A 26,700-nucleotide genomic window follows, 5' to 3' on the forward strand; every position below is an offset into this window, starting at 1 on the left:
TGATGGGAGAAGATTGTCCTTCAAGTACTCTGGTCCCAAGCAACACTAGACATTAAAGGACAAAACCAACACTTGAATTGGGCTCGGGAGCAAATCAGTAGCCAGTGTGATGGCTACCGTATTGGGGTCATGTGCTCCTGGTAGCTGGCCCCAATCAGCAATATAGCCACAGCATTCTGCACGAGCTGCAGCTTCCAAACAGTCTTCAAAGGTAGCCCCAAGCAGAGCACATTGCAATAGTCCACTCTAGATGCAGGCTTCCCTAGTACTTACCATGATTCAGCAGGGGACACAGACGTCTTCGCAGGATCATTCCCGTGGGGACAACAGACGCGCCGCACCATGCCGTCGCCAGGAAGTGATACACCAGCCAAAGCTGGGCAAAACCACTCTCAGCCACTGCAGCCACCCAATTTTGTAAGGTGACTGCGGCGTGGGGGCTGTGAAGGGGAACATAACCCCATCCAAGACAGGAGAGATCTCAAGTCCCCAGTCTGCCTTTCTGCTAACACAGATGTGGTACAAACATATAACAAAGGGCAGTATGTTCCTGCATCCTTGGAGGAGGAGGATACAAAGGATCTTAAATGAAGGGTTCGTATTGTGTATGCAAAGCAAATCTCACCAATATCTCTCTCTCTCTCTCTCTCTCTCTCTCTCTTTCTCTCTCTCTCTCTGCCCAAACTCACAATGTCAAAATAAAATATAAGACACGTACCTTGTTGCAGAAAAGCACATCCCTTGCTTTCAAATTCAGTTCTGTCTGCAGCTCTGACTTTCAGAAGTGTCACACGCTATGGCTATATGCAGGGGTCATTTCATAGAAAAAGAGGTGCAGGAGCTCATTAGCGTAACGCATTAGCGTGACTTATATGCATATGCCACACCCCCTGACATCACCGGAAACATGTCAGAAGGCAACCCCCACCGCTCAGGCGCCACTGGACTGTTTTGGATTGCTAGCTATTGGGGGGGGGGACGTGCAGATCTGTCCTCGCAGAGGAGGGAGAGCTTGTACCTGAATAAAACTTGGCCTTAAAGGTGCCACTGGACTGTTTTGGACCGGGGGGCGGGGGGGGCTCTGCAACTTACCTGGCTGCTCCTTGCTCTGACTGAGGGCTGCTGGGAGCAGGGGGTGGGGCTTGTTGCATGTGCCCGCCCCCTGGGCTCTTTACTGCCGGAGCTCCGTTCCTGTGCGCTCCTGCAGGAAATGACCCCTGGCTATATGTCCTGATACGTAATATTAACCACTAGGTTTTTATGCTTTTATGCTGGTTTTCTGTGTTGTAGCTCCAATTTTACCCTGTATGGATTTGTATCTTCCGATCTGTATGTAATTTGATCTCCTGTTGTATGTATATACATATGCCACTGAAGGCTTGCCAGAGTGCTGTCTGGGGTTATGAGACCAAGGGAGACCCAGAGGCTGCCGGGGCAGCCAGTTGCCATTTGTTTCGCTGTGTGATTTAATTAGGGGAGCATCCATCTTTCAAACTCCCAGACACAGTGCAGACCTACATTGAAACACACCAATCTAAGCCCATTGAACTCACAAGGCTTAGATAGGAGTAAGTAACCCTGTGTAGGATTGCAGTAAGTTCCTGTTCTGTTTCATTCTCGATCAGGAAGAATTCCTTAAAGTATCCCCTCACTGCACAAGGTGGTTAATGGTTCTTATCATTCTCTTGACCTTCAGTAACTCTATAGTAAGCTGAACAAGTCATGGTCCTTCAGATGTCTCACAGTTCAGTTGAGTGTCCAGCCCTTGGATCTTCTTTGCCGGCCTTCTCCTTACAAGTAGCATTTTTATTTGATGTTCCTCCAGCTGAGTTTGGTAGGCTCCAAAACTGTAGCATTTAGGGCTGCAAATTATGTGTGTGGAAGGTAGTTTAGTTAACTAGCACCTTAGAAAGATGGCTATGTTAAATCTCACTCACTGGTGGATTAATTTACAACACAGAGGAAGTTCTTTTTAAAAAGAAATGTGGGAGAGTTGTCAAAATTTGACTTCCTTGCCTTCAGTGTGTAGTGCTACAGCTCTGGGTTGGGAAATAGTGACTGTGGTCACACACACAAAATAATCCACTTTCCAGGCACTTTCCAACTGGATTCTACTGTGAGAACTGGCAAAATTCAGTTGGAAAGTGGATTGAAAGTGGATTATTCAGTGTGTGTGACCGCAGTCACCTAGAGATTCTGGGGGTGGAGTCTGAGGAGGGGGTGGAGTCTGAGGAGGGCGGGGTTTGGGGAGGGGAGGGACTTCAGCGGGGTGTGATGCCACACAGAGCCCACCTTCCAAAGTAGCTGTTTTCTCCATGGGAACTGATCTATGTCACCTAGAGATCAGTTGTAATCCTGGGAGATTTCCAGCCACCACCTGGAGATTGGCAACCATAGCTACAGGGCAGCATCCCACCATTTCATTTAACTGCTTCAGGTGGTGTGAAGGGTTGGTAATACGTCTTACCCCTGTTCCCTATGAGAAGTAGAATGCTCTGGCCTTCAAAAGCCCCATTATTAAGCCACAAAGACCTCCTCCTCATAAATACGCTCTCTTTTGAAAATGGACATTGAAAAAAAAAATCATTTACCCACTTTTAAAGAAAAATATTCCCAAGGTAGGGAAACTGATAATGTGATTAACTTTTTTGCCACCTTATGGCTCAGCTGACTGACTCATGGTGAGACTGTCAAAGGTGGTCTGCCGTTGCCTGCCTCCGTGTAGCAGCTCTGTCCTTCCTTGGTGGTCACCCATCCAAATGCTCACCAGGGCCCATCATTGGTTAGCTTCCAAGAGCTGATGTGATCAGGCGAGCCTGGCCTGCCCAAGTCAGGACAATGTAGTTAAATATAATAAATTAAGGTCCCGGTCACACACAGAATTAGCCGTGCGATAGGGACGAATGCCGGGGGGGATTTTACGAGCGTGATCACACGGGAACATCTGGGAAGTGTCCCGCACCCGTCGGCAACCTGTATCGCCCCGCCGAAGATGCGGAGTAAAATGATACCTGGGAAAGTGCAGTATTTTCCGGGAAATGTGGGGCGTCGGATCGCGGAAGCACTGGTATCCTGTCGCATTCGGTGCCCATCTCGCACCGGATTTTTTTGTGTGTGTGCGCATGCCCACTGTTCTATGGATTCGCTTCTGTGGTCATGCACATGCAGGAACTCTGGTTTGAAAAAAAGCCCGCCCGTCTGATCGGGAAGCGGCGGCTTGCGATTGCCGCATGTGTGATCGCGCCATGCCGCTTCTTTCTCCCCCCCTTTCTTTGCCACGCTTCACCATCAATGTGTGATCGGCGGCTGAGGGCCTGAGCACGGAGCCTCAGAGGAAAGTCTGATTGAGTTACCATGCTTCATTTTGCTCCGGGGCAAACCCCCCCCCCCAGATTATCTCGCTCGTGTGACCGGGGCCTAAAAAAAAGCAACAAGCTGCATATGTCTTATTGATAGCATTTGTATTATGTATTGTATTCAGTGACCTTCATACTAATCCATATAAAAGCTCTGTAAAGTAGGCCAACAGAATTATCCTCAGACTGCAGGTCAAAGTAAGGGCCCTGAGAAAATGGTGGTCTGTATAAACCCACCAAGGTAGTTTGTAGTTTAGATGATATTTGAACCCGTGCCTTCCCAGATCCTTTATATTAATAGGCTGGATCCTATGAAACCCTTCCACTAAGATGGAGCATATGACTCACTTCTGCCAAGTCTTCCTCCAACAGAGAGAAAATTCCTTTTCTTCATCAGAAAAAGTAATTCTCCCTTAGATGAAACCTTTCTCTGTCGAAGGAAGACTTAGCAGAAGAGAGTCAGGCGCCAAGCAAATCTTGGTTGTACTTCTCCACCCCCATCGAATTCATCTCTGCGTCTAATTAAAGTTACAAAGGAGTTGTCCTGAAGTCTGTTTCTTACAGGGACCTATATTGGTCGTAAAATCAGGACCATCAGGGTAGTACAGTTGGCCTTGGTGATATTTTTCCTTTCAACTTTCCCTTTTTGATGCAAGTGGGTGTGATCCAGCCAAAGATGAGCACATTTTAATCCTATCGATTTTGAAAACAATGCAATTTAACATTGCTTGATTTTGATTGGATTGTGGGTAGGTTGTCAACTATGGGTTGTGAAATCCCTGGTTATTTGGGGGTGGAGCCTAGGCCGGGCAGGGCTTGGGGAGAGGAGGGAGGCCAGCAGAGTATAATGCCATAGAGTCTGCTCTGCAAAGCAGCCATTTTCTTCTAAGGAACAGACGTTTGAAGCCTAAGGATCAGTTGTAATTCCAGGGGATATCCAGGCCCCACCTGGAGGTTGGCAATTCTGATTGTGCCAATATTATTTTAAGACACAGAAGTGACTTAAGGAGTATTCCTGGAATAAGCATGAGAAGCATCTAAAGGGCACTGAGAAGCCAAGGGATGATGGTGCTTGGCCTGGAGTTGCAGTGGAAGTCAGCCTCTCTGCAGTTGTGGGAACTGGGAAATGCCTGCTGCAACCACTGGACCACACACCTCTCCTTCTAGGAGACCTTATCCTAGGCACGTTGAGGTCTGAACCCTTAAATGAGTAACCAATGAAATTAGTTTGCTTGCCTCATCAAACCCACAGGAAATATTAATATGCACAGTGACCATGTGAAGTGCAATTAGAAGTGGGGGCGTGGAATGGAGGAAACATCCCCCCCCCGTCCATTTTTCTCTGAGGCTCAGTGTGGAAAAGCTACAAATGTTGGGTGCTCCATCTGTTTCTGCATGGTAGTGCTGAGAGCTGTATAATATAATCTAAACTCAAATGTAATAACCTTCTCTTTTGTTTACCACAGCATTGGTGGTTTCCACTTGGCAAAAGGATATGCTTTAGATACCTGACAGCTCTATCTTTAAAACTGTGCATGTTTGTAATTATTGTTTGAATAAAAAGCAAGATAAAAAGCAATGCATCTGTTTCTAAGTTAAAAGAAATAACATACTCTATTTGTGCCATTGTTAAGTTATACGCAATGCTTATTCATATATTTAATGCTGTAAAGTCAGTATCACAGGTATTTCATTTTTTATAATAAGCCATTTCCCCCCTTTTGCTTCAGAATTTTTACATCTCTAAAAGAGCGACACCAGGGGACTATGTTAAACCTGGATTCTGGGGTGGAGACTGCATAATTCCTATACACCTATGAACCAGGCTATATGGTCCCTTTTTCTTAGCTACCACATTCAGATTTCATGATAGTCTGGGGAATAGGCCCTTGAAGTGACCCTTTCAAAGGCTGTTCCTCTTCATGAGGGAGAGGAGCAGTATGTTGTGAGCGGAACCATTGCTGCTTCTCAGACTACTCGAGGTGAACTTCTAGGCAGTTAACTAGTCCCCTGTTACTGTAGCCCAGCAAATATATATGGAATCTCATTCTCAGGGGTCATTTCATAGAAAAAGAGGTGCAGGAGCTCATTAGCATAACTCATTTGCATAGGCCACACCCCCTGACATCACCGGAAGTGTGTCAGAAGGCAACCCCCACCGCTCAGGCTCCACTGGACTGTTTTGGATTGCTAGCTGTTGGGGGGGGGGACGTGCAGATCTGTCCTTGCAGAGGAGGGAGAGCTTGTACCTGAATAAAACTTGGCCTTAAAGGTGCCACTGGACTGTCTTGAACCGGGGGGCCAGGGAAGGGCTCTGCAACTTACCTGGCTGCTTCTTGCCCTGACTGAGGACTGCTGGGAGCAGGGGGTGGGGCTTGTTGCATGTGCCCGCCCCCTGGGCTCTTTACTGCCAGAGCTCCGCTCCTGTGCGGTCCTGCAGGAAATGACCCCTGCTCATTCTCATGAGCATTTTGAAGAATCTGGATCAGTATGTTTCAGACACACTGTTCTTTTCCTACCTACAATCAACCTTATTGATTAGTTAAGCTGGATAAATAGGTGCAGTGACCCTGATGGGTGGCCCATTCAGAACACAAATATGAACAGAGCTCCATTGTTTGAGTCCTACCAATGCAAAATCCAGTTGCAATCCACCTGACCCACATGAAGTTGCCCTATTCCTTGCATGTTCTGACTGAAAGTGGTTCTCTGGGGGCTTAAGGCAGAGACGGGTCTTTCCCAACACCTGCTGTCTGAGATCTTCTAGCTAGAGATGGTAGAAAGTGAACCTGGGACTTTCATCATATAAAACATATGGGGCACTCCCCAAGAATCCCATAAAGATCTGTTTCTATGAACAGCTTATCTCACACAACCCCATCCTGTTTACATGTGACCACTAGAAATGCGAAGAGTAGGAGGGACATAGGAAAAGTTGGAGGAGGACAGGAAACGTTTGGAGGAAATGGGTTTTTGGGGAGGATTTTAGAAACAATTTCCAGTAGAAAAATTAGGAAATTTGGGGGAGCACTGAAAAAACTCCTATGAATATTTTTGTCTGCAAAGAACAAAATGCATTTAAAGGTAATATCTTATTTATTCAAATTTATTAAAATATACTGCATGAAAGTCTAAGGACTTTCTTCCCAATGGAAATTTCCAATGGAAATTTTGTGGGGTACTAAAAAAAACCCCTTGTGATTTTTTCTTTTGTAATTAGTTAAACGTATTATGATGGTATCAAGTGAAGGAGTTTGCTGCTATCTCTTGCTTTAGTATTGGGTAGATGTGCAATTTTTCTTGTAGACAACCCCAGCTTTTATACTTCTATACTTCATAAATATGCCAATGAACACAATTTTGTATGCTAAAAGTTATACACTATTCATTTTATGTTGTTAAAGCAACAAAATGGGTTTAAGTTTGATAGAAAAATAAATATTGTATATAGGCTCCAGTCACACGGGCCGGAAAATGCGGGGTGGAAGCGTGGCTGTTTGCCCCGGAGCAAAATAACGCGTGGCTGCGCGATCAGACGCCCCGTTGAGGTCCCGTCGAGGTCCCATGGTTGGGGGGAGGTGCCAATCACACGACAGGCAAAGAAGCGGGGTGGCGCAGCAAACGGGGTTGTGGTTTTTTAAAAAAACTGAAGTGTGCGCATGCGCCGTTGGGTGCTTGTGCACATCCCGTGGAGACTTGGGGGGGGGAACCCGTTTTGCGACGGGACATGGGCGGGCGCCGGATGCCATGAACTACCATCGGAAACGCGATCAGACGCCCGCCCTTGCCCCGCGGTTTCCAGAAACTAGTACCTCGGAGGTACTAGTTTTTTACCCCACATCTTCGGCAGGAAGCCTCGGGTGAGCCACGGGAGCTCTACGCTTCCCAGATGTTGCGATGTGATCGCGCCCGGAAAATCTGCCTATCTTCCATCTCTGTTGTGTGCCTAATGCTCCATGTGACCACAGCCATATTTCGGTTTTCCCCTGAAGTGCCTCCCCCACCCAAAAAAAGAAAAAAAAATCTTTCCCCTTGTGGTTTCAAAGTTTTTGGAAGTTCTACATCTTTGGTAACTGCACAAATTTTGTGTATGTATTGGGTCTAAGTTATTTGATGTCAGCTCTCAGCTCAGCTGGGTACATGTTGGATTTTTGGAATTCCAGTCCGCTGTCATGTTGTCATGTAGTAGGGTTGCCAATCCAGTCTGGGAAGTTTCTGGAGACCTGGTGGCAGCGGCCGTGGAAGGAAGAGTTTGAGGAGGAGAGGGAGCTCAAAGGGGGTGTGATGTCGTAAAGCCTCCCCCTGGAAGCTGCCGTTTCCTCCAGCAGAACTGTTCGCTGTAGCCTGCAGATAAACTGTAACTACAGGAGAACTCCAGACCCAAAGGATGGCAATGCTACCATGCAGCTGTTAGCCACCCACCCTATATAGGTTTGGGCTTTTAGCATGGCCACTGCCGCTAAAGTAGTTTGCAGCAGCCCCCAATGCAAAGGGAAAAGTTGGAATTTATTGTATTGTTCCAGACTCCCAGGATCAGATATGTGTGATGTTGGGGAAGACTGGGTAAATGCCAAGACGAAGGAATGTTAACAGTACACCATTGAGTGATACACATATTTCTTTCCCTCTGACCTTGAATGGTTAATGAGAGGAGCATTGGTGGGTTTAGTCTGAGGATCCCAAAAACATAGAGTCAGCCCAGCCTGATTAACATGTGCATGTTCACAGAGAGATTCAGATCTCATCTCAGCCACTCAGTAGGGAGCCTGAGCAAAACCATTAACCTCATATCCAATGTGGGATAATAGTATGTAAGACATGAGCAAACGTCTTGTGCCTGTGAACCTTTGCATGTCCTTTAATCACCTCTTTGTCCATATCCCAGCCCTGGACTTTCAGTTTCCTAGTATGACACAGGCAAACATATGCCGTAGTGTGAATGATGTTGGATTACTTTAATCCGCAAACCAGGAACAGGAAAACGTTGGCACGAAGCACTAAAGAAGTCCCGTGACCAAGGATGCTGGTGGAGGTCTCTTTGCCTTTCTTCATTCTCTTTCACGCCATGAAAGGAGGGAAGCCACTGCAAACATAATCACCTTTCCTCCACAAGTGTGGAGCTTCTATGCCATGTGCGTTCGGAAACTTAGCAGTGTGACAGTTCTGCTCTGAACTCCCTACCTGAATTTCTGATAATGTTCACAGAACAAGTTGCGTATATTGATGGTCATTTCAGCTCACAGTTTCCATCGTTAAACAACAGTGAGTGGAAACATGCTGGTTCCTTGTGAAAAATCCCCATTACCGATAGAAGGAGGGAAACAGTGAGGTCATTTGGTCTCAAAAGAAGATCTTGCTTACTATGAAAGAATACCTTTCAAAAACATCTCGACAGTGGTTCAGTTGGCATGGTGGTAGAGTGGACATGGTGCCCGTCACCTAAGTAATATGTGACACATGTACCATGCATAGGCCTCAACATGCATGTGAAAGTCCAGTTTGTGTGATCTTCCCCTCCTCTTTTTATTGAGAGAGAAGAACACTGCAGGTCCCCCTCCATGGGGTACTAATGTCATCTTACAAGTCAGATTGCAGGTTAGGTAAGTATCTGCTCAGGAGGACTATGTTAAGGACACGTTAGGAAGAGACAAATGAATATCATGCATTTTATGAATTTGCATGTCAAGCGCAGATTCAGAGATATCGTTCAGAGTATGCTCATATACAGGAATCTATATATTATTTCATATGCTCTTCAAAATATGAACTTTGGGATGTGTTCAAGCTGCTTATGCCCACATTCAGATGGATCTACAAAGTGTGGGTGTGTTTGGGAAATGGTTACACTTTGCTCAGGGGTTAAAGATGGTTTTGTAGCAGTTTGGCCTTGGGTTGCCTTTGTTACATGGCAGGAGGAGGTGTTTGGCAGACGTCATTTCTCCCCGTGTTGCAGTATTGAATCCTGTCATGCTCAGCCAGTTTGGGCTTGTCATTTCACAATGGCATAGCTGTTGTTAACCTTGTACAAGCAACTACTTGTTTTACTTGAATTGAGTTCTGTGTGGAAGGACTTGGGACTACTAGGAATTAGGTAGTTGGTGACCATCCGGTTGCTTGTATTGACTTACTCCATAGCACTCCATAGGGTACAGGGGAGCGGAGACTCTGATGCCAACTAATTACATCTTCTGAAAGCAAAACAAACCGAAACCCTGAACCACAATCCAGTACACAAGTAGACTTGGACTACAGTCCTAAGGACACTTAATAGGGAGTACGTCCTGCTGATCTCAGTGAGAGTTACGTCTAAGAAACAAGCTAAAAAATAACCTCCCTTACTTCATTGTATTTAAGCTCACCATGGCGCTGTATTGCGGCTTGATACTTGATCTCTTGCTGTGAACGCAAGCTTGCCTGCCAGCCTGAATACCGTGTCGTGTGGGCAGCAAGACACTTGACGACCCCACAGTGTTTGCAGGTTCAAGGAGGCAGCAAAACAGGAGATACTGAATTCCTGAATGGCTTGTTTGCTGTGGTTAGAGAATCCTGTAACACTGTGAGAGTTGTCAAGATTTCTCTGTCTTTGACTCCACGGCTCCCAGTTAGAATTTAACACCACTTGTGATCCAAGCCTGAGAATCTTTGCCATCTACTCTACATTCTGGGCTCGGCGAGTGCCAGACTCAAATGTGAGTGCTTCTCTGTGGTGACCTGATTTACAAGTGTAATGGTTCTAAGACGAAATCTGTAGCGCCTCGGCTTGGTGCTTGTTTTGATTCCATCCTCCTGGCATCTCTTTGTGTGGCTGGTCTAACAGTCTGAGCATTTGTTGTTCATTAACTGCTCCTCGGTCTAGGGAATGAGGAAACCTCAGAGTATATTTCATTCTTGTTTCAATAGTTTATGATCTTCTAACACCAGGTTTGAAAAATACTTCAGATCCATAGATGTTGATAACAGGGGTTTTTTTGTTAGGAAGCCAGCTCCAGCTTTTTAGATATTCAGCCTGCCCTGGGCTTCATACTTATTTTCAGATTTTCTCATGCCGTTATCACATGTTGAAGGGTGAATCAAGTGCTGTAATGCTCTCCCAGTAAAGGGAACAATTGGTTGGCTTAGGTGGTGTTAATAGCAGGCAGTATTGTTTCTTACTGTTGGGTATCAGCCAGAATAATCCCAGTCCAAATCTACATTCCTAGACTTCCTGTTAATGTGTAAGATCTAATACATCACTTACTATTGATAATTTTGGTCTCTTGACATGATTCCTGTACAAAGGCCTGGGAAGGGGAGGTACAGAAGATTTTTTTTCCTCTCTTTTTTTCATTATTTCATGTTTTTTCATTATTTGTGAGGACTTTTTGGTTTTTCCAATAGAAAAATCGGAAATTTGGGGGAACACTGTGGAAAAACCCCAATAAAATATTTTATGGAATGAGTGAAACATTTTTTAAGGTAAGGTTTTACTCATTCAGAATGTGTAATACAAAGAGCTGGTTGTGTGTGTGTGTGTTTGTGTGTGTGCAGCAGTAGAGAAAGGTAACTCCTGTAGATAACACTCATATCCAAGGTGCATTTCTGTACCTTGAGGGTGTTGCCATCTTTATGAGATGAGCATGTAGGGGTGCTTTTTGCTTTTGGGGCTGTGGTTCAGTGGAAGAGTGTCTGCTTGACATGCGGAAGGTCCCAGGTTCAATCCCCAGCATCTTCAGTTTAAAAGATGAGGTAGTAGGTGATATGAAAGACCTCTGCCTGTGACCCCGGAGAGCTGCTGTCAGTCTGAGTGTGGAGTTCTGACCTCAGTGGACCAAGGGTCTGATTCGGTATAAGGCCGTGGCAGCTTCTTGTCTTGCATTTATATTGGGCAATATTACTTCTTTATATTCTACTTAGATGATCAGCTGAAGCTGCTTTAATCAGGTCTCTGATTTGTAGACCTCACATCTTTTCATTTGCTTTTTGTTTATTAGATTGTTACATAGAATTGATAAGGTTGTGTAGATTTCTTTGAGTTCTACTTGTCAGTAGAAAGTCCATGAAACTTTTTTTTTTTCATGAGGTAATCAGGGCTAAACATGAAGGGGAAGATTTCCCAGACAATACCTCCTCTGCACATTGACAATTTATACCTGCAAATCAAAGAACATAGTGTACTTAACACAGTATCACAATGGTAACTGGGTGTACATAAGCAAACCATTCTTGAGACTGCAGATACATTTTCATAGGAAACTACTCAGGGACAAGAATAGTTACCCTTAACCACTGTTAACATAAGCACTGAAGGTAGGCCTAACAGGAATGGCCGTGGAAGGGAGGGAGAATTTCTCTGCAGAAGGGAAGCACTGAAGGAAAGACCATTACATTGGCTGTTCTGCACATTTTTCTGTATTTCTCTTCCATGTGTGGATGATTAGGTCATTCCTTTCGCACCTCTGAATTTCTGTTGCTGCTCAGAAAGGAAGTGCAGGCTGGATGTACCATGGACATAACATCTTTGCAGACAGCTAAATGGAAGTTTTGGCTCAGTATTCTATTTCACCATTTCTAGTTCATGATGCAGCATGCATTTATCACATTTATATGTGTGCGCGCATGTGTATTCATGTGCACATTGGAAGCCATATGTGGAATGAAAGCAATACACTAGCTCACAAGACAGTTTTTTAAACGAAATTCACAGGGACAGTAGAATATATGAAGTTTCTTAGAACTGAAATATGCAGTTTCCTTGCCCATATGAGTTGTTTAGATGGCACTTCACTGCATGGTGGCAGAGAAGAGGAGATCTGACTTCCATCTTGAGGATAATGCACATGCCATTTGATTATTTACTGCTCTACGACTTAGAGCCAAGCTACATCCAACATAAGGAAGTGCAACTTACCCTGATGTGTAACTTAAACTGCATTCAAATGTCACAACAAACCTGTTTGCCATGCTCTTCTTCTACCATGTTGTGTACTTCCTTCCTCTGGTATGTGTGGCTTCCTGCTTTTGGAAGCCTCTGACCTAACGCCGTTCTGTTTGAACTGGGGTGCTGAGCCACCAGCCCAGGAACCTGCATCTGGGTGTCATGGCAAACAGGAATTTGACTGGAGGCTTCCAAAACCAAGAAACATTCAGTTGCACATGAGGGGGAAGAGGGAGGCAGAGCACCAACACAACAGACAAGCCATGTTTATGCCCACTGTGAATAAACAGAAACTTGACTTGATGTCCAAATACGGCCTTTACCTCAAAAAGCAGCCATAGGCTTATGATGGAGGAATATAGAGCAGGGCTGTGGTGCGGTGGGTTTTTAAATCTCTTTTCCCTGTGCTTTTTCCTTGACCCAAACTGGCCTCTCCTGGACAGCTTTTAGTCCTGGTAGGAAACAAACAGCTGACTCCTGCCACACATAAATAACATCAAGAAACTAAAGATTCCAAGTGCTGTGGGGCCAGATTTGGCTTTCAAATGCGGTATGGAAGAAGGAAGGGATTTACTCAGGGCTCATTTTGTAGAAAAAGCCCAGCAGGAACTCATTAGCATAATAGGCCACACCCAACAGGAGGAAGTCATTAGCATATTGGGCCACACCCCTGACAGCACAGCTCATTAGCACATTAGCACATGTTACCAGAAGTGTGGTCATCCAGCCACACCCACCTTTTGCTTCTTATTCTGTTTACCTTGTTTGTTGTCAAAACCCGGGGCCTTTTTTTGTAGCAGGGACTCCTTTGCATGTTAGGCCACACACCCCTACTGTAGCCAGTCCTAATTAGTTCCTGCTGTTGGGTGTGGCCTATTATGCTAATGAGTTCCTGCTGGGCGTGGCCAACTTGGGAGCCAGCCGGAACTCCGTTCCTGTGTGTTCCTGCCCAAAAATAGCCCTGGATTTACCCTTCCCTCCTGTGCCGTTTCCCCAAGCTGAAACAACTGTGCCCCACTGTGGGATGTCACATGCTGCTACACATGGAATCACACAACAGGGCAGTTCCCCCAAGTCTGTTTCAGCTCTGGAAAATGGCACTGGAGGGAAGGCTTGAACCTCCACCACCCCCTACACCCATAAGCTGAACGCAGCCATGCAGCGCTTGGGGATATTAGTTCTCTGGTGATAGTGTCCCCTGTCCCCACCCAACTCATGTCACAGATGTCACCTAGTTCAGACCTAAAGCCCAGATCAGACCTGCAAGGAGAATGCAATGGCTGGCTCCTGAGGGGGCAGAGTGGACTGCACCACTCCATACAGCAGGTGATCACTTTTTGTAATAATCCCCTATGTTTAAAAGGTCCCTATGAATAAAGAAAAAATTAGTACAGCAAGGAAGGAGAAAGGGCAAGGAAACTTCCTTCTTGCTGTGCTGTTTTTCTATCTGAACTGAGTTTTCCATTTGAAGGGACATTTCACTGCTGGGATCCCCTCTGTGCAGTCTGAAGAGGTGCAGTCCATTCTACCACCTCAGAGCACTGCCCCCTTGTTTTTTAAGAGGGCTCCTCTGCAGGTGTTGCGTGCTCCCCATGTCAGACAAAATTCAGCCGCCATCCTGGAGTGTTGCTAGGATGGCCTGTTGCTGCTGGCTGAGGTGTGCAGAAGTGGGGCCCGAACAAGGAATAGTGGAAGGCTAGTGGATCAAAATTAAAAGAGATCGCCAGAGCTGGAGTTTGCCAAAAGGATGTTTGTCTACAGGACGGAAGTGCTGGAGGTGAAAGAGCTGCAAAGTCCTGCACCCTTCCCTTGTCTGGATGGCTTCCCTGCTGCTTGGTTGTTGCCCCTCCTTCCCAGTGCCCTGGCTTTCGTGACTCAAGGATCAGGCCATCCAAGAGTAATTGAAATCTCATTATCCAGGGCTGGTTTAGAGAGTAGGAGCTGCTAACAGCAAAGGGATTAGATGGGGAAAGTGGAATTAATTTAGAACTGTGGAGATGGCACATGGTTTAAGCAGGCTTAATTTCTGCTTGTGCCCAGATTCTGGGTGAGACTGAAGGAGGATAGTGGTATAGCTCTCATCTGGCTAGATCTGGTACAGGTAGGTGGAGGAGGTGGATTTTTTGAGGGACAATGTTGTGTAGAAGGCCAGAAATGTCACAGTTATTAAAATATGACTCCCAAAGAGGTGGGTGTTGTTGTTGTTGTTTTTTGCCAGCAAGGATGTAAGTCTCCCCCATCCCCACAGTAGAATCTGTCTTTTCCTCAACCCATTGTCTGCCTATCCTGCTCCATCTCCCTTGCACCAAGTGGACCTACTGGGTTACCTAACATCCTGTCTCACTCTTCTTCCCCACATCACCTCCACAAGGCCCAGTTTGCCTGGCACTTCTTCATCCACTTCAGCCAGACCCATTTGCCCTGAGAGCTCTCCTTTTCATCAAGAGTTCTGCATGCCTTCCCCCATTTCCCTTTCTAATCCAGGAGGCACACAGACCTGTCTAGCTGACCGCTGTGACCTTTTCTCAGTGACGGATTGAGCAGAGTATCTACTGAGGACACTGGTTGATGCCTCCATCCTTTCTTCTTTCTTCCTTGCAGCAACAATTGTAGATTTTCTACTGTATCAGTGGGAGGGAATCGTAACCAATCATGTTATCATGGCATGTGTACACTCCTCACGAAACAACTGAAATTATAACCTTTGCTGTGAGTAAAATTATGCATTTACAGGTACAGCTTTATGTATAGCTTGACAACTACAACAGGTGGAGAACGGATATGTCCCCATAACTTTAATACTTATATTTGTTTTGTTCAATATTTACACTTGCTTTTCTGCCCAGGCTAGCCCGATCCCGTCAGATCTCGGAAGCTAAGCAGGGTTGGCCCTGGCTAGTATTTGGATGAGCGACCTCAAAGGAATACCACGAACGTGATGCAGAGGCAGGCAATGGCAAACCACCTCTGTAACATCTCTTGCCTTAAAAACAAGTCTAGCTCGCCACCTAGTGGTGTATATCACTAAAAGAGCTAGAACTTCTAGCTGCCAGACAATCTTAGGATCTCCTGGCTATACTACACACACTGCTATATGATACTTATTACCTTGCTTTTCTCCCCAGTGGGAACCCACAGCAGCTTGCAACATCATCATCTCCTCCATTTTATCCTCATGACAACAACCCTGTGAGATAAGTTAGGGTATTGCCCGGGATTCAGACCAGGTTCTCGCAGACTGTAATCCAGCACTCCAACCTCTACACCACACTGGCTCCTGGCTCTCATTTTTAGTGTTGCCTGTTAATAGGGTGAGACATTTGTAAGTTGGTAGCTTGTTGCACTCTTTCTCTTCCCTGTTCAGATAGGGGCACTTTCTAAGCCTTACAAAGGGATATGAATATTGGACAAGAAGGAATTGAATCAGCATATCTGGTGGAAACTGTGCTAATCTCATGCTTGTGTGGGTGGGATGTATGACCTGGGCAGAGCCTTGGAACTGTAACCTTTGACCTTCTCTGCAATTGAACCTGATTTTCGACTTGCCTCTGTTCCCCTGCAGGTGCCCAGAACCCATCGCCTTCCAAGAAGCCCAGGAACCGCAGCATCTTCCAATCCCTCTTCTGCTGCCTTTGCCATGACAACTCTGAGCCTATCCCCGTCAACAACAATGCCCCACTGCTGGTTGAGGAAAATGGTTCGGTGCCTAAGGTAGGCCAGCTTTCTCCATGGCCATAGAGAGGACTCTGGTTAGGACTCTGGTTGAGGATGCTGTTTGGAAGGTTGCCTTGAGATCCCAGTCTTCCTTGGAGAGAGAGGTCTGATGGATTATAGGAATCCATCTGTAGTCCAGAATGCCTGAAATTCTGCTGGGGACAGTGGGTGAGAGTGGAGAGAGGGGGCATATGACCACTGGGGCAGGGAAAGGAAGAGCCTTCTTATTTGTTTATGTGCTGCTTCAACAGGATATGTGGCCAGTGGCCAGGTGTCATCCTCAGCTAAAGCAACTGATCTCAGGTGTTGGGGCTTCTTTGCCAAGTGAACCTTTTGCCAACTGAACTTTTCCTGGATTCTTCCATCTTCATGTCATTCCTCGGAACATCTAGTATGATACTCACTGACCCCAGACTAAGAGAACATACTTGATAAGCAGCGCCTGGTACATTCCGTGGTGCAGCCAGAGACCCAGAAGAGGTGAAAAATGGACAGGACTGCTGCTTAAGTAGGGGGCTGGCCAAGTCTTTAATCACCATGGGCTGCTAAACTACTGGCAGCAAAAGCTGAGAGAATTTTTAGACTGGTTTGAGCCTTTCAGCTACTGTCCTCCGGTGCCTGGTTGTGTAACTGCAAAGCTTTGTTTTATTTCTTTGTTGGTAAAATAAAACAGAAGAGCAGTGGCACTTTAAAGACTGGCAACAGTTATTCCACCGTGAGCTTTCATGAGTCAGAGCTCACCTCTTCAAGTGCTGTGAAGAAGAAACCATACCCCACATTTCCCGCATTTCTTTAATTTCAGGGTTTCTCCCTACCTCATGCAGAGCTTGTGACATCAGGTCAGAATCAGAGCTGAAAATTCTGGGAATTAAAAATATTTACCCATACCCAGTTATTCTGATTTGGCCCCTGTGAGAACCCATGACTAAAGTCTCCGTGGCAACTATAGCATGCCCTGCTACTAGTCTAAAACTCTGCAGTCAGCAAAGATTCAAAGAAAAGGCATATTGTGCTCTATACAGAAGACAGCCAATGGTCTCAAATGTCTAGTTGAGATCAGAAGTGGAGCCCCCGTATTTTGACACCCGTGTTAGTTGTTAGCAGTGAAGTTCCTCATCTACTGTTTCCATCACAGCCTTTCTTTCATAAGAAGTAAGCGTTCTTTCTCCTATATGTTTGTGTTTATCTGCAGGCTACCATCAAATACCTCCTGCCAGAAATCAAGCCTCAAGATGCCAGCAAAATCTGTGTGGTCATTGACCTGGATGAGACATTGGTGCATAGTTCCTTTAAGGTCAGCCCCTTGCCCCCAACATACATCTCACACTACCTGCCCAACCTACCTTCTGGCCCTTTGCTGATTTTTTTCACTCTAGCCAGTTTTATCCCCTCCTTTCCCAAGCAGAATATAAGTGCGTGAGATTAGATTCCTTTCCTGTAGAAGGGGCATGGTGGGGGGATGAATTAGCCATGTTATAGGACCAGTGTGTATGTTTGGAGTTGACAACATTAACCAAGATGATGAGAGGGTAGGTGTGGCTGTGAGAACCATGATGGTGTTTGGGGAAAGACTGGGAGGGAAATACAGGGAACGCCACTGAGGCAGCCCATCTTACAGACTCTCTCTGTCCCCCCCCCTTTCCCAGCCAGTGAACAATGCAGATTTTATCATCCCAGTGGAGATTGACGGAGTCATGCACCAGGTATGGGGGCATAATGGGAGACAAGGGGTCGTGGGCCAGCCTGTGGTCTTGGCAGTGGTGTCTGGGATGGGGGGTGGATTTTTTTTTTTTAAGCTGTGTTCCAATTGCCAAAGGAAGCTTTAAAGGTATCCTGGGATGCAGGGCTTATGAGGAAGGTGACCGTGAGGGGGGTGGAGGTGGCATTTGAGGATGGGCTTGAACGTTTACGGCCTGTGGGTGGTTCTGTAATTATGAAATCCATTATCCTTCCTTCTAAAGGCTGTTGCCGGGTTCAAGTAATCCAGGATAGGCTGTGGGTACTGTAGTCAGCCTGTTCTCGATTACTTGGCCTTGGAGGCAGCCAGCAGCACCAGAGTGGATGACAGGTGCAGACACCGGCTTTTAAGGAGGAGCTTAGCACTTAGCACTTGAGTGACCAAGCTCAGCCACAGCAGTTCAAATCCCAGAGCAGGCTGCATCTGTTTTGTCACTGGCTTAGCCATGTTGGAGTGTGGAAAGGATCCTCTTGCTTTGGTCCTTTGCAAGGATGTTCTGCCCATGAACCAGCAACAGTGCATTGGGTGGAATCAGGGTGCTAGTCTGAGTAGCCCCTCCTGTGGTTGTATCCCTAAGGCCAGAAGGGACTTCTCGCATGCAGGGAATCTTCAGTTATTCCGTCCTGATATTCCTCATTCTTGTCTCAGTTGCTGGAATTCCATAGTCCTCCTTGATTGTTTCTTTTGTCCTCAAAGAATTATACGATCTATGTTGTATCCTCTTTCTTAAACTCTATGTAATACTCACTGTGGTTTTGGAGAACAACTGGCTAGTCAGGATGCTGAGAATTTTGGACAGATCTACCTTTTTAGTCTTGATGTAGGCAAAAATGTCTGTATTCCTTCTTACAAAAAGAGCAAGTTTCTAGTCCTCCTCCTCATGGATAGGAGAGCCTTGCAAATTGCAAGCAGTTTATCTTAAGGATAACTGGCAGGCTTTCCATTTTATTGTATTATTTTTTTTACAGTCAGTTACTCCAGTCCTTTCTGATTTGCCTGTATGCACATATTCCTTGGATACATACACAATCCCTTTTTCTCTCCTAGGCCATCTGAAACAGAAAACACCCCATGAAACACTTAAATGTCACACCATTGGCATGAATAGAGGTGCCACCTGATGCACATGATTTATTTTGATCAAAATCTGGAGTTGGAGGTTTTGGCTGTTTCTCTGTTTCCATTTCCTGGAGGTCTGAATGCACACATGCACACACCCCATCTGTAATGCACTTTGCTTCAGAATGCCCTCCTAATCTGGAGTCCTTGGAATCAGAACTTGGTAGTTCCTTCCGTTGTCCTTCCATAAAGAGAGCCTAATTCTGGGCTGTTTTGCACTCGATTACAGATACCCAAGTATTAAACACACTTGCCTCTCACTAAGTCTCCTGAAGGGCTTCCATGTATAAAATCCAGCTGATATGTACAATACTTGGAATTGGAGACTGCGAAAGGATCACAATCGTGCTCTTGATTATTTTACTGTTAGACTTGGCAAGAGGCACATGTGTTTTGTATTCAGATATCAATACCTGAGTAATAATTTTCAATTCATTTTTCAGTGTATAATTTATTGGCTAGTAGACCCTTCTCTGAAAGTGCCAAACCTCAGACTCCTTTAGGATACCGTTACTTGATATCCTTGGAGGACCCATCCCCTGTATGTTCTTAGCCACATGTCTTAATTATCCAAGACCAAAGGAACACCCTCATCCCTCACATTTCGAACTAGAGAGATGACAGTTTACAATCTCCTGGACTCTCATCACCTTCACCAGGATGTCCTTTCACACGTCCTCTCAGGTCTCTCTTTGCCTTACCTAGTGCTGCTCTGGGTGGGGGGTAGATAATGGCACAGGGAATTGTTCAGGTGGAAGTTATGCTAAGAGTTCTCTAGACCCAATGCTTTGCCATGGAAGGATTTCCTAGAGCTCAACCATAGCAGACAAGTGCTCATTAGAGTTTTATGGAAAATCTTCCAGGCAGGGAGATTCTGGAGTGTCTTCAGGCAACTTTTTTTCTACTTCCCAAATATTTGTACAATCATTGTACCCAACATAACTGTGCTCAAGAGAAGACGTCACAGCATAGTACCACGGAGCCAAGCTTTTTGCTGGCCAAGAAGGTAGGATCTACTTGCTAGTGAGCAGATCTGTGCCCCGTGACCCCACCCCCATACTCTCCCTTCCCCTCCCCAGGTGTATGTGCTGAAGAGACCCCATGTGGATGAGTTTCTCCGGCGGATGGGTGAGCTCTTTGAGTGTGTGCTCTTCACCGCTAGTCTGGCAAAGGTGAGACTCCGCTTGTCCTTCCCTTGTCCGTCACCCCACCTCCTTACTTGGCGATCATCAGCCTCACTCCCTCAGTGATGTCCATCTGGGGAAATGGGGAAGAAAAAACAAGACAGATGAGATGACGAGAGAGCCCATCTTGTTTCCCAGTATGCACACTCCTCTCCCCTCCCCCCACTGAATCCTGGCTTCTGTCCCTTTTTCCTTGCTGTCAGCCACTCTTCTGTCAAAACTGGGAGGAAGAGTTCTGGCTCAAACTGGGAGGAAGAGTTCTGGCTCGCAAGCCTTCTTCCTTCTCTAGCCTCGACCCTGATTCTCCTGCCTGACCTGGGGAAAGAACAGATGACTCTTGGGAAGAAGCAAACACACCTGCTGCAATGAGAGACACTCAAATGGAACATTGCACACAGGGAGGGAGAAAGATGATCCAGCCTTTCCAAAAAACACTATGCCCCATCCCTACAATAGACTCCCCCACCCCACCCCCAGTGTGCACCGGGTGAATGCAGTAAAAAACCCTCTCTTTTTCCTCCAACTCCCAGTATGCAGATCCTGTTGCTGACCTGCTGGATAAATGGGGAGCCTTCCGTGCCCGCCTCTTCCGTGAGTCATGCGTCTTCCACCGTGGAAACTACGTCAAGGACCTCAGCCGCCTGGGCCGTGACCTGACGCGTATTATCATTGTGGACAATTCGCCTGCTTCCTACGTCTTCCACCCTGATAATGCTGTAAGGTTTTGGCCAGCAGGTTTCGGGCCTTGGGGCAGGGGCGGTGATTTGAGTTTGCTGCTGTCAGGCTGGGCTCCAGTCCTGTTGAAGGAGGGCTGCAAAAAACAGTGGGCTGCAAAGCAGGACAAGAGGGACATGGCAGACAGGGAGCCCAAGCAGGATGGGGTATTCCTTGTACCTTGAAAAGATGTCCTGTGATGCAGCTGCACCTTGGGTAGGTGTGGCATTTTGTGCAGCAATTCTTGCCCAGCTTTGAAGACCCTTTAGACTCTGGAAATCCTTCAGTGAGGCTCAGATGTGCCTGTCTCTAAAGTCAGAATGGCTCCGTAATGTGGGGACATGCTGTGTGTTCACACATACCAGAGCATCCCTAATAGCACAATGCTCAGATCATAAGAACCAGGGAGCAGCCCAGCTCCATCGAGTCCAGCCTTCTACTTTCAACAGCAGCCAGACCAATGCTTCTGGAAGCTCTTCAGCAGAGTATCGAGAAGGTGACCGTATCCCCAGGTTGGTCCAGCATCTGCTCCTGGGCAACAACAAGAGTCAGTCTTCTCCGGTTGCTGATGATAGACCCTGTCCTGACTGAATTTGCTTTCAAGGATTACACAAGGCAAAAGGAATCAACATTTTTCACTCAGAAAAGCTAAAGTTTGCCACCTGATTACTGTGTTTGCATGCTGCGGTTAGCTTTGTGTAACTGCTTCTGCTAGCCAATGAAGATGAGCAAGAGTGATGCAGAACTCATGCCACTGGAATCTCAGAGAGCCTCTTGAAGTTTGCTTTTACAAAACAATAAAACACACCAAAAGTAGAACTACTTAGGAGGCCAGGTGCTGGGTTCAGCTTCGAATTCTGTGCAGTGCAATAATTGTTAATGAGCATTTAATGCTTTTAGAAAATTCAGCATTTGGCATGTATTATCTTGCATGCAACAGCCCTGGAAGATAGGCGAGCATTATTAACCCCATATTGCACAGGGGTGGGGGGCCTGTTAGCCTGGCAGTCCTGTGGCTTGACTAGGGCTACTTGCAACTTCATGACAGAAGGATTTCCTGACGTATGACTTCTGTTCTTAGACATTAAGGTTGCACCATGTTACAAATACTTTGTTAGCACTAGGTGTGGTGACAGCAAGCAGTTTAGGGTGTATAAATATCGATCTACTCTTCTGTTCTTATAGGGCAGCCAATGAAGCCAACGAGCAGTAGGTTCAGGACAGACAAAAGGAAACACTTCTTTACACAGAGAGTGATCAAAATGTGGAATTTGCCGCCAGAGAATGTAGTGTTGGCCACAGGAATAAACAGCTTTTAAAGGAGATTAGACAGATTCATGAAGGGTAGGTCTATCAGTGGCTACTACCCATGGTGACTAAAGGGAACCTCCATGTTCAGAGGCAGCAAACCTCTGAATCCCAGTGCCAAGAGTCAGCACCAGGGCAAAGCCTCTATGCTCTGTTGTTGGACCTCTGGAGGAACTGGTTGGCCACTGTGTGAGACAAATGTGGACAGTCACGACCTGATCAAAGAACAAATGTTAAGAAAACAGTCGTGAGAGTCTGACCCACAAATCAGGCAGTCAACAAGACTTGCAGAGGAAATGCTTTCTGTATATTCTTGTCAACAAGCACGACAACACAGTGAATAATTTCCTTCAAATCATAAGAAAATCCTTGTGTAAAAATACATCAACGTCATCTCCGGATTATATAAGGGTGAGACGCCTGGGATCCATCAAAAGTTTAGCAGCATATTTGAGCCTGAATACTTATTGAGATCAGCAACCTATTGAGATCAGCATCCTATCTAAACGTCTTATCTTTCCTGATTTTTTGTAAAGCACTTTATGAACATGAAAGCTTTTGTACTACTCTAATATTTCCTGAGGAAGATCCAATTTTGAAACTGTCATGGTGTCATTTGGCTGTGAGATGCAGCTGTCTCTGGAATGGAGCTGTTTTTATAGAGGGACCTTTCATCTGGTGCTGAGATGCAACCGTGGGGAAAGGCATCCACCCCTCTGTAGACGGATGCTAGTAGGGCTGCCAAATCCCCCCGGGGGGCGGATTTCCCCCCGCTTTGGAGGCCCGATTTCCGCCCCTGCGGAATCGGGCCCCGGGGGAAAACCCACCCCCACGTGCACGTCACCCGGATGTGATGTCGCACGCTGGGGGCGGGGCCACAGCCATTTGAGGGGAAAACAGCGTGCCCTGCATCATGACGTCACATCCGGGTGACGTAGATGCGGTGCGCGCACTGGGAGCTGCCCAGGAGTCCCCCGCCAAGGAGGTGAGTGCCATTTGGCAACCCTAGATGCTAGTCATAAGCCTAATCTTGCAAGCAGAATTACTTGAATAGACAAAGATTCCCTTTCCCGGCTACCTCTTGTCAGCAGTCCATAGAGATAACATCTGTGGTGGTACCTATAAGTGTATTGGGGGGGGGGTTGTACTGAGCCAGCAGAGAAACCTAACCTTTCCCTGTCTTCCTCCTTGGCAGGTCCCTGTGGCTTCATGGTTCGACAACATGGCTGACACGGAGCTTCTCGACCTGTTGCCATTTTTTGAGAGACTCAGCAAAGTGGATGACGTGTATACAGTGCTAAAACAGCACCGGACTAGTAGCTAGTGACTGCAGGGGGCTTTGGGCAGGGGAAGGAGGGGTAGAAGCCCACCTAGCTGCTTCCTGCTGCTGAGCAGGGTCCGTCTGCTCTCCCAGCCTAGCCCCAGGCATAGCAGTGCACAGGAAACCCAGCAGGGGGCAGCAGAGAGCCACTGGTTCCCATGGGGGCACCAGGACAGACGCCAATGTCTGAAGGTCACCTCGAACCCTGAACCCCAGAGAGGAAATATCCTTGCCGTTGTGTTTAAGTAATGGTTTGTTCCCCTTGTATTACGGCTGTGGGGACCAGGCCCTCGGCCCATCTTTTTCTCACACCATGGGACCAAGATTGTGGCCCCATCCCCCTCTAGCCAAGGGGAGAGCGCGAATTCTGGCCCACTCCCCTGTCACCAGGTGGAGAAGGGTCACACAAGGACTGGTCCCAGGAATTCCCTGGATCCCACTGATGCCCGATATTCTCCTCCCCTGTGGGGGGAGTTATTGGCACCACGGCTATATTTCTGGTGGTGGACATTGGCAGTGCTAGGAGCCGAGGAAGCCCCAGGTGAAAGGTATTGAAGAGGGAAAGGGGAACCCAGGAGAGAAGGCAGAGCTGACCGGGGGGGGGGGCTGAAAAGATTTGGGCAAATACATAAAGAAGGTAGAACGTGTGGAGAAATTTGGCTGCGTCTCTAAAGGGAGTGGAGTTTCTCTGTCATGAGAAGTCCCAGCTGAGAGTTCGGGGCTGATGTCTGAGAACTGCATCTTTCTTAAGCAAGAGCATGTATTCGTGCTGTGCAACACAGGATATATTGGGCTGTCTCCTATCGCTCTGCTCAGGTAAGGACGGCATGTTTTGTTTGGAGTAAGCCACGTCCTGCTAACACAAGATACGGTTCCACCAGCAGGATGGACTTTCCCCCAAAGGATATGCATGTCCCTTAACTGAGTGTAGAATACAACCCAATGTTGTCTTGCTAAAAGCGACGTTCCGCCATTTTGTGGGACACTGCACAGTCTGAATGAGCTGCTTCTCACTGAAAGTTTCCCTTTAGAGGAAAAAATGTCATTTCCCCCCCCCCATTCCCTTTGAGAGAGGGTGGGGACTCAGGCTTCTCTTCATTTTCTTTCTGAAGAAGAGACAAAAAAGTAGGTCAGGAGATGTTTCACTACCAGGTAGGAAGAGACGTTTTCCCCAGCTGAGATGCAATGTAAAGCTAGGTCTGTCAGTTTGCGCACTGACACTTGTAAGTGCCTTAGAGGTGAGGGAATGAGCAGTCAGATGGATTGAACAGGCCCAAGTCGGACCCACAGCCCAATCCGAGCCTGGCTGGACCCCTGCATTTTGAGGGGCCCCAAGCTAGTTCTGTGATTGGTTGCCTCTGAGAGAAGTGGCTTTTGAGGCATTGAGATACATGGGTGACTGCCGGGGTAGTTCATGTTAGGCTTAAAGAGGGCTATCGGGAAGATGAGCACTGTTGGCTGATAGATACCATACCGGAAGTTTGTTATCTAGAGCAATGCAATCGGTTTCTGATTTCGTTCAAGATTATTAGTGTGGTTGGTGACTCTGCCTTCTAGTAGTCAGGTATGGCACAGTCTAGGTATCCTTCTCATAGCATTTCCATATTCCTTGCCAGCCCTGAGTTTTCTTTTCTAATCCCTGGCTTCTTCCGGGCGCATTCTCAAGTTCCCTTTATCTCCGCCCTCCTAGTAGCTGTGACCAGACATCCTGTGGGCGTATGCTGGGGAGGGAGAGATGGCAGTGTTTTCTTCGGCCACAGTGGCTTTGTCTTTTATGCTGTTAGTGCCTTTAATCCCCACTGTCTCCCAGCTGGCTTCGTTCCAGGCCCTGAGATGCAGCAACAGTTGCCTGCTGGGTTTCCGGAACCTTCCTGGGCTTGCAGGGCATGTGGGGAAATTGTGCCTTTTAGACATGATGGATCTGGAGGTATTGCTGAGAGAAATGAAATGCACAAACTGTGGGGGTGGTGCCAGTAGACAAGACCTCTGTTTCTACTGCTTTGTGAATAAGTCCAATTGCTCCAGGTTCCCAAAGACTGGTTGAGCTAAGTCAAGCCAGCCCTCCCTGCCATCTGTTTAACCGTGTTTCTTCCCGGCTCATCCAGGGGCTTTGAAAGCCCATTTAAGAAGGAAGAACCTTGAGCTGTCTGCCTTGGCCTCTCTGCCAGCTGCCCCAAAGAGGGACGGATGTTCTTCAGTTTCTCTCCAGTGCCACCTTGGATTTGCCTTAACATGTTCTTTTTGGATTCAAGAATTCTGTGTGCCTTTTTATGATTGTTCTTTGCTGTTTCTTAAAGAAATGACACGATGCAGCAAATCTTGAGACCCTTAGCCCCATATCAGGGTGGAATCTTTAGTGACGGAGCAGGTCTTGGCTGTGGAGAATGGCTCCTTTAGTGGTCTGTTGACCTGGAGCAAAGGGTGGTCACAGTGAGCCTCACTGCCAGGGAGCCTTTGAGCCGGCATTTGCAGGTTGCCACTTTATCATATTAAACTTAGACCATCTTACTAAAATGACGAGTGCATTGAATAATCCCTTCCAAGGTGAGCCTGTCCCAGTCCTCAGGGTGGGGGGGATACAGGAAGTTTCAGCAACCATTCAAATGTGATGACATTGTTCGATAGCTACTGCTAGATTTATCCTTTAGGAATGTGTGCCGGATGTATCCTTTAGGAATGTATGTGTTTGCTTTTAAGCGCAGTCAAGTTGATGACTGCAAGTCATTAATGTGGTAGGGTGGGGAGAGAAGTCCCTTTAATTGTTTTTACTTTAACAACATTATTGGTTTTTGTTTTGTTTTTTAAGAAAACCATTGTACAATGGGATAATCTTTTTTCCACATTGCCCCTAACAGATCTCTCTCTTCCAGCCCCCCTCCCTTGGGCCAAATTACAGGCAGGGGTCATTTCATAGAAAAAGAGCTAGGGGAACTCATTAGCATAACTCATTAGCATATGCCACACCCCCTGACATCACCGGAAGTTAGTCATAAGGCCACACACCCCGCCCCCAATGGTCCCAGCCGCCGCCACCGGCCTTGCAGGTCCACTGCCGAGCCCCATGAGGGGCCCAGCAGTGGACCTGCAAGGCCGGCTGGAGTGCAAGGAAGCCCTGCAAAGGCCCTCCCTGGCCCCAGGCAGGCAGGGGTGGGGAGAGGCAGGGAGGAAGCAACTTACCCTCCCTCTTCTCCTGCCTCCTCCTGGCTGAATGAGGGCCGGAAGCAGGGCGGCCGGAAGCAGGGGGCAGGGCTTTGTCATGTGCCCCGCCCCCCATACCTCACCCGGGGGAACTGCGATCCCCCCCGAAATGACCTTTGATTACAGGAATACAT

General features: G+C 46.9%; 1 protein-coding gene across 2 annotated transcripts in view; it reads left to right on the forward strand.

Annotated features, from left to right (window-relative positions):
* The window catches only part of CTDSP1 (CTD small phosphatase 1), a 30,786-nt gene extending 4,503 nt beyond the window's left edge, over positions 1–26,283 (forward strand). The window contains exons 2-7 of one of the 2 annotated variants that reach the window (XM_015416215.1): positions 15,833–15,981; positions 17,177–17,278; positions 17,631–17,687; positions 19,921–20,013; positions 20,556–20,741; positions 23,243–26,283. In XM_015416215.1, the coding sequence (XP_015271701.1) occupies positions 15,833–15,981; positions 17,177–17,278; positions 17,631–17,687; positions 19,921–20,013; positions 20,556–20,741; positions 23,243–23,371 (716 nt within the window). In that variant the 3' untranslated portion in view covers positions 23,372–26,283. The remainder of the gene's footprint in view (positions 1–15,832; positions 15,982–17,176; positions 17,279–17,630; positions 17,688–19,920; positions 20,014–20,555; positions 20,742–23,242) is intronic. The other variant, XM_015416223.1, reaches the window with a different exon arrangement.
* Positions 26,284–26,700: the final 417 nt, after the last annotated feature.

Source organism: Gekko japonicus, unplaced genomic scaffold, assembly GCF_001447785.1.
Source record: "Gekko japonicus isolate JY-2015 unplaced genomic scaffold, Gekko_japonicus_V1.1 scaffold2609, whole genome shotgun sequence".
NCBI lineage: Eukaryota > Metazoa > Chordata > Lepidosauria > Squamata > Gekkonidae > Gekko > Gekko japonicus.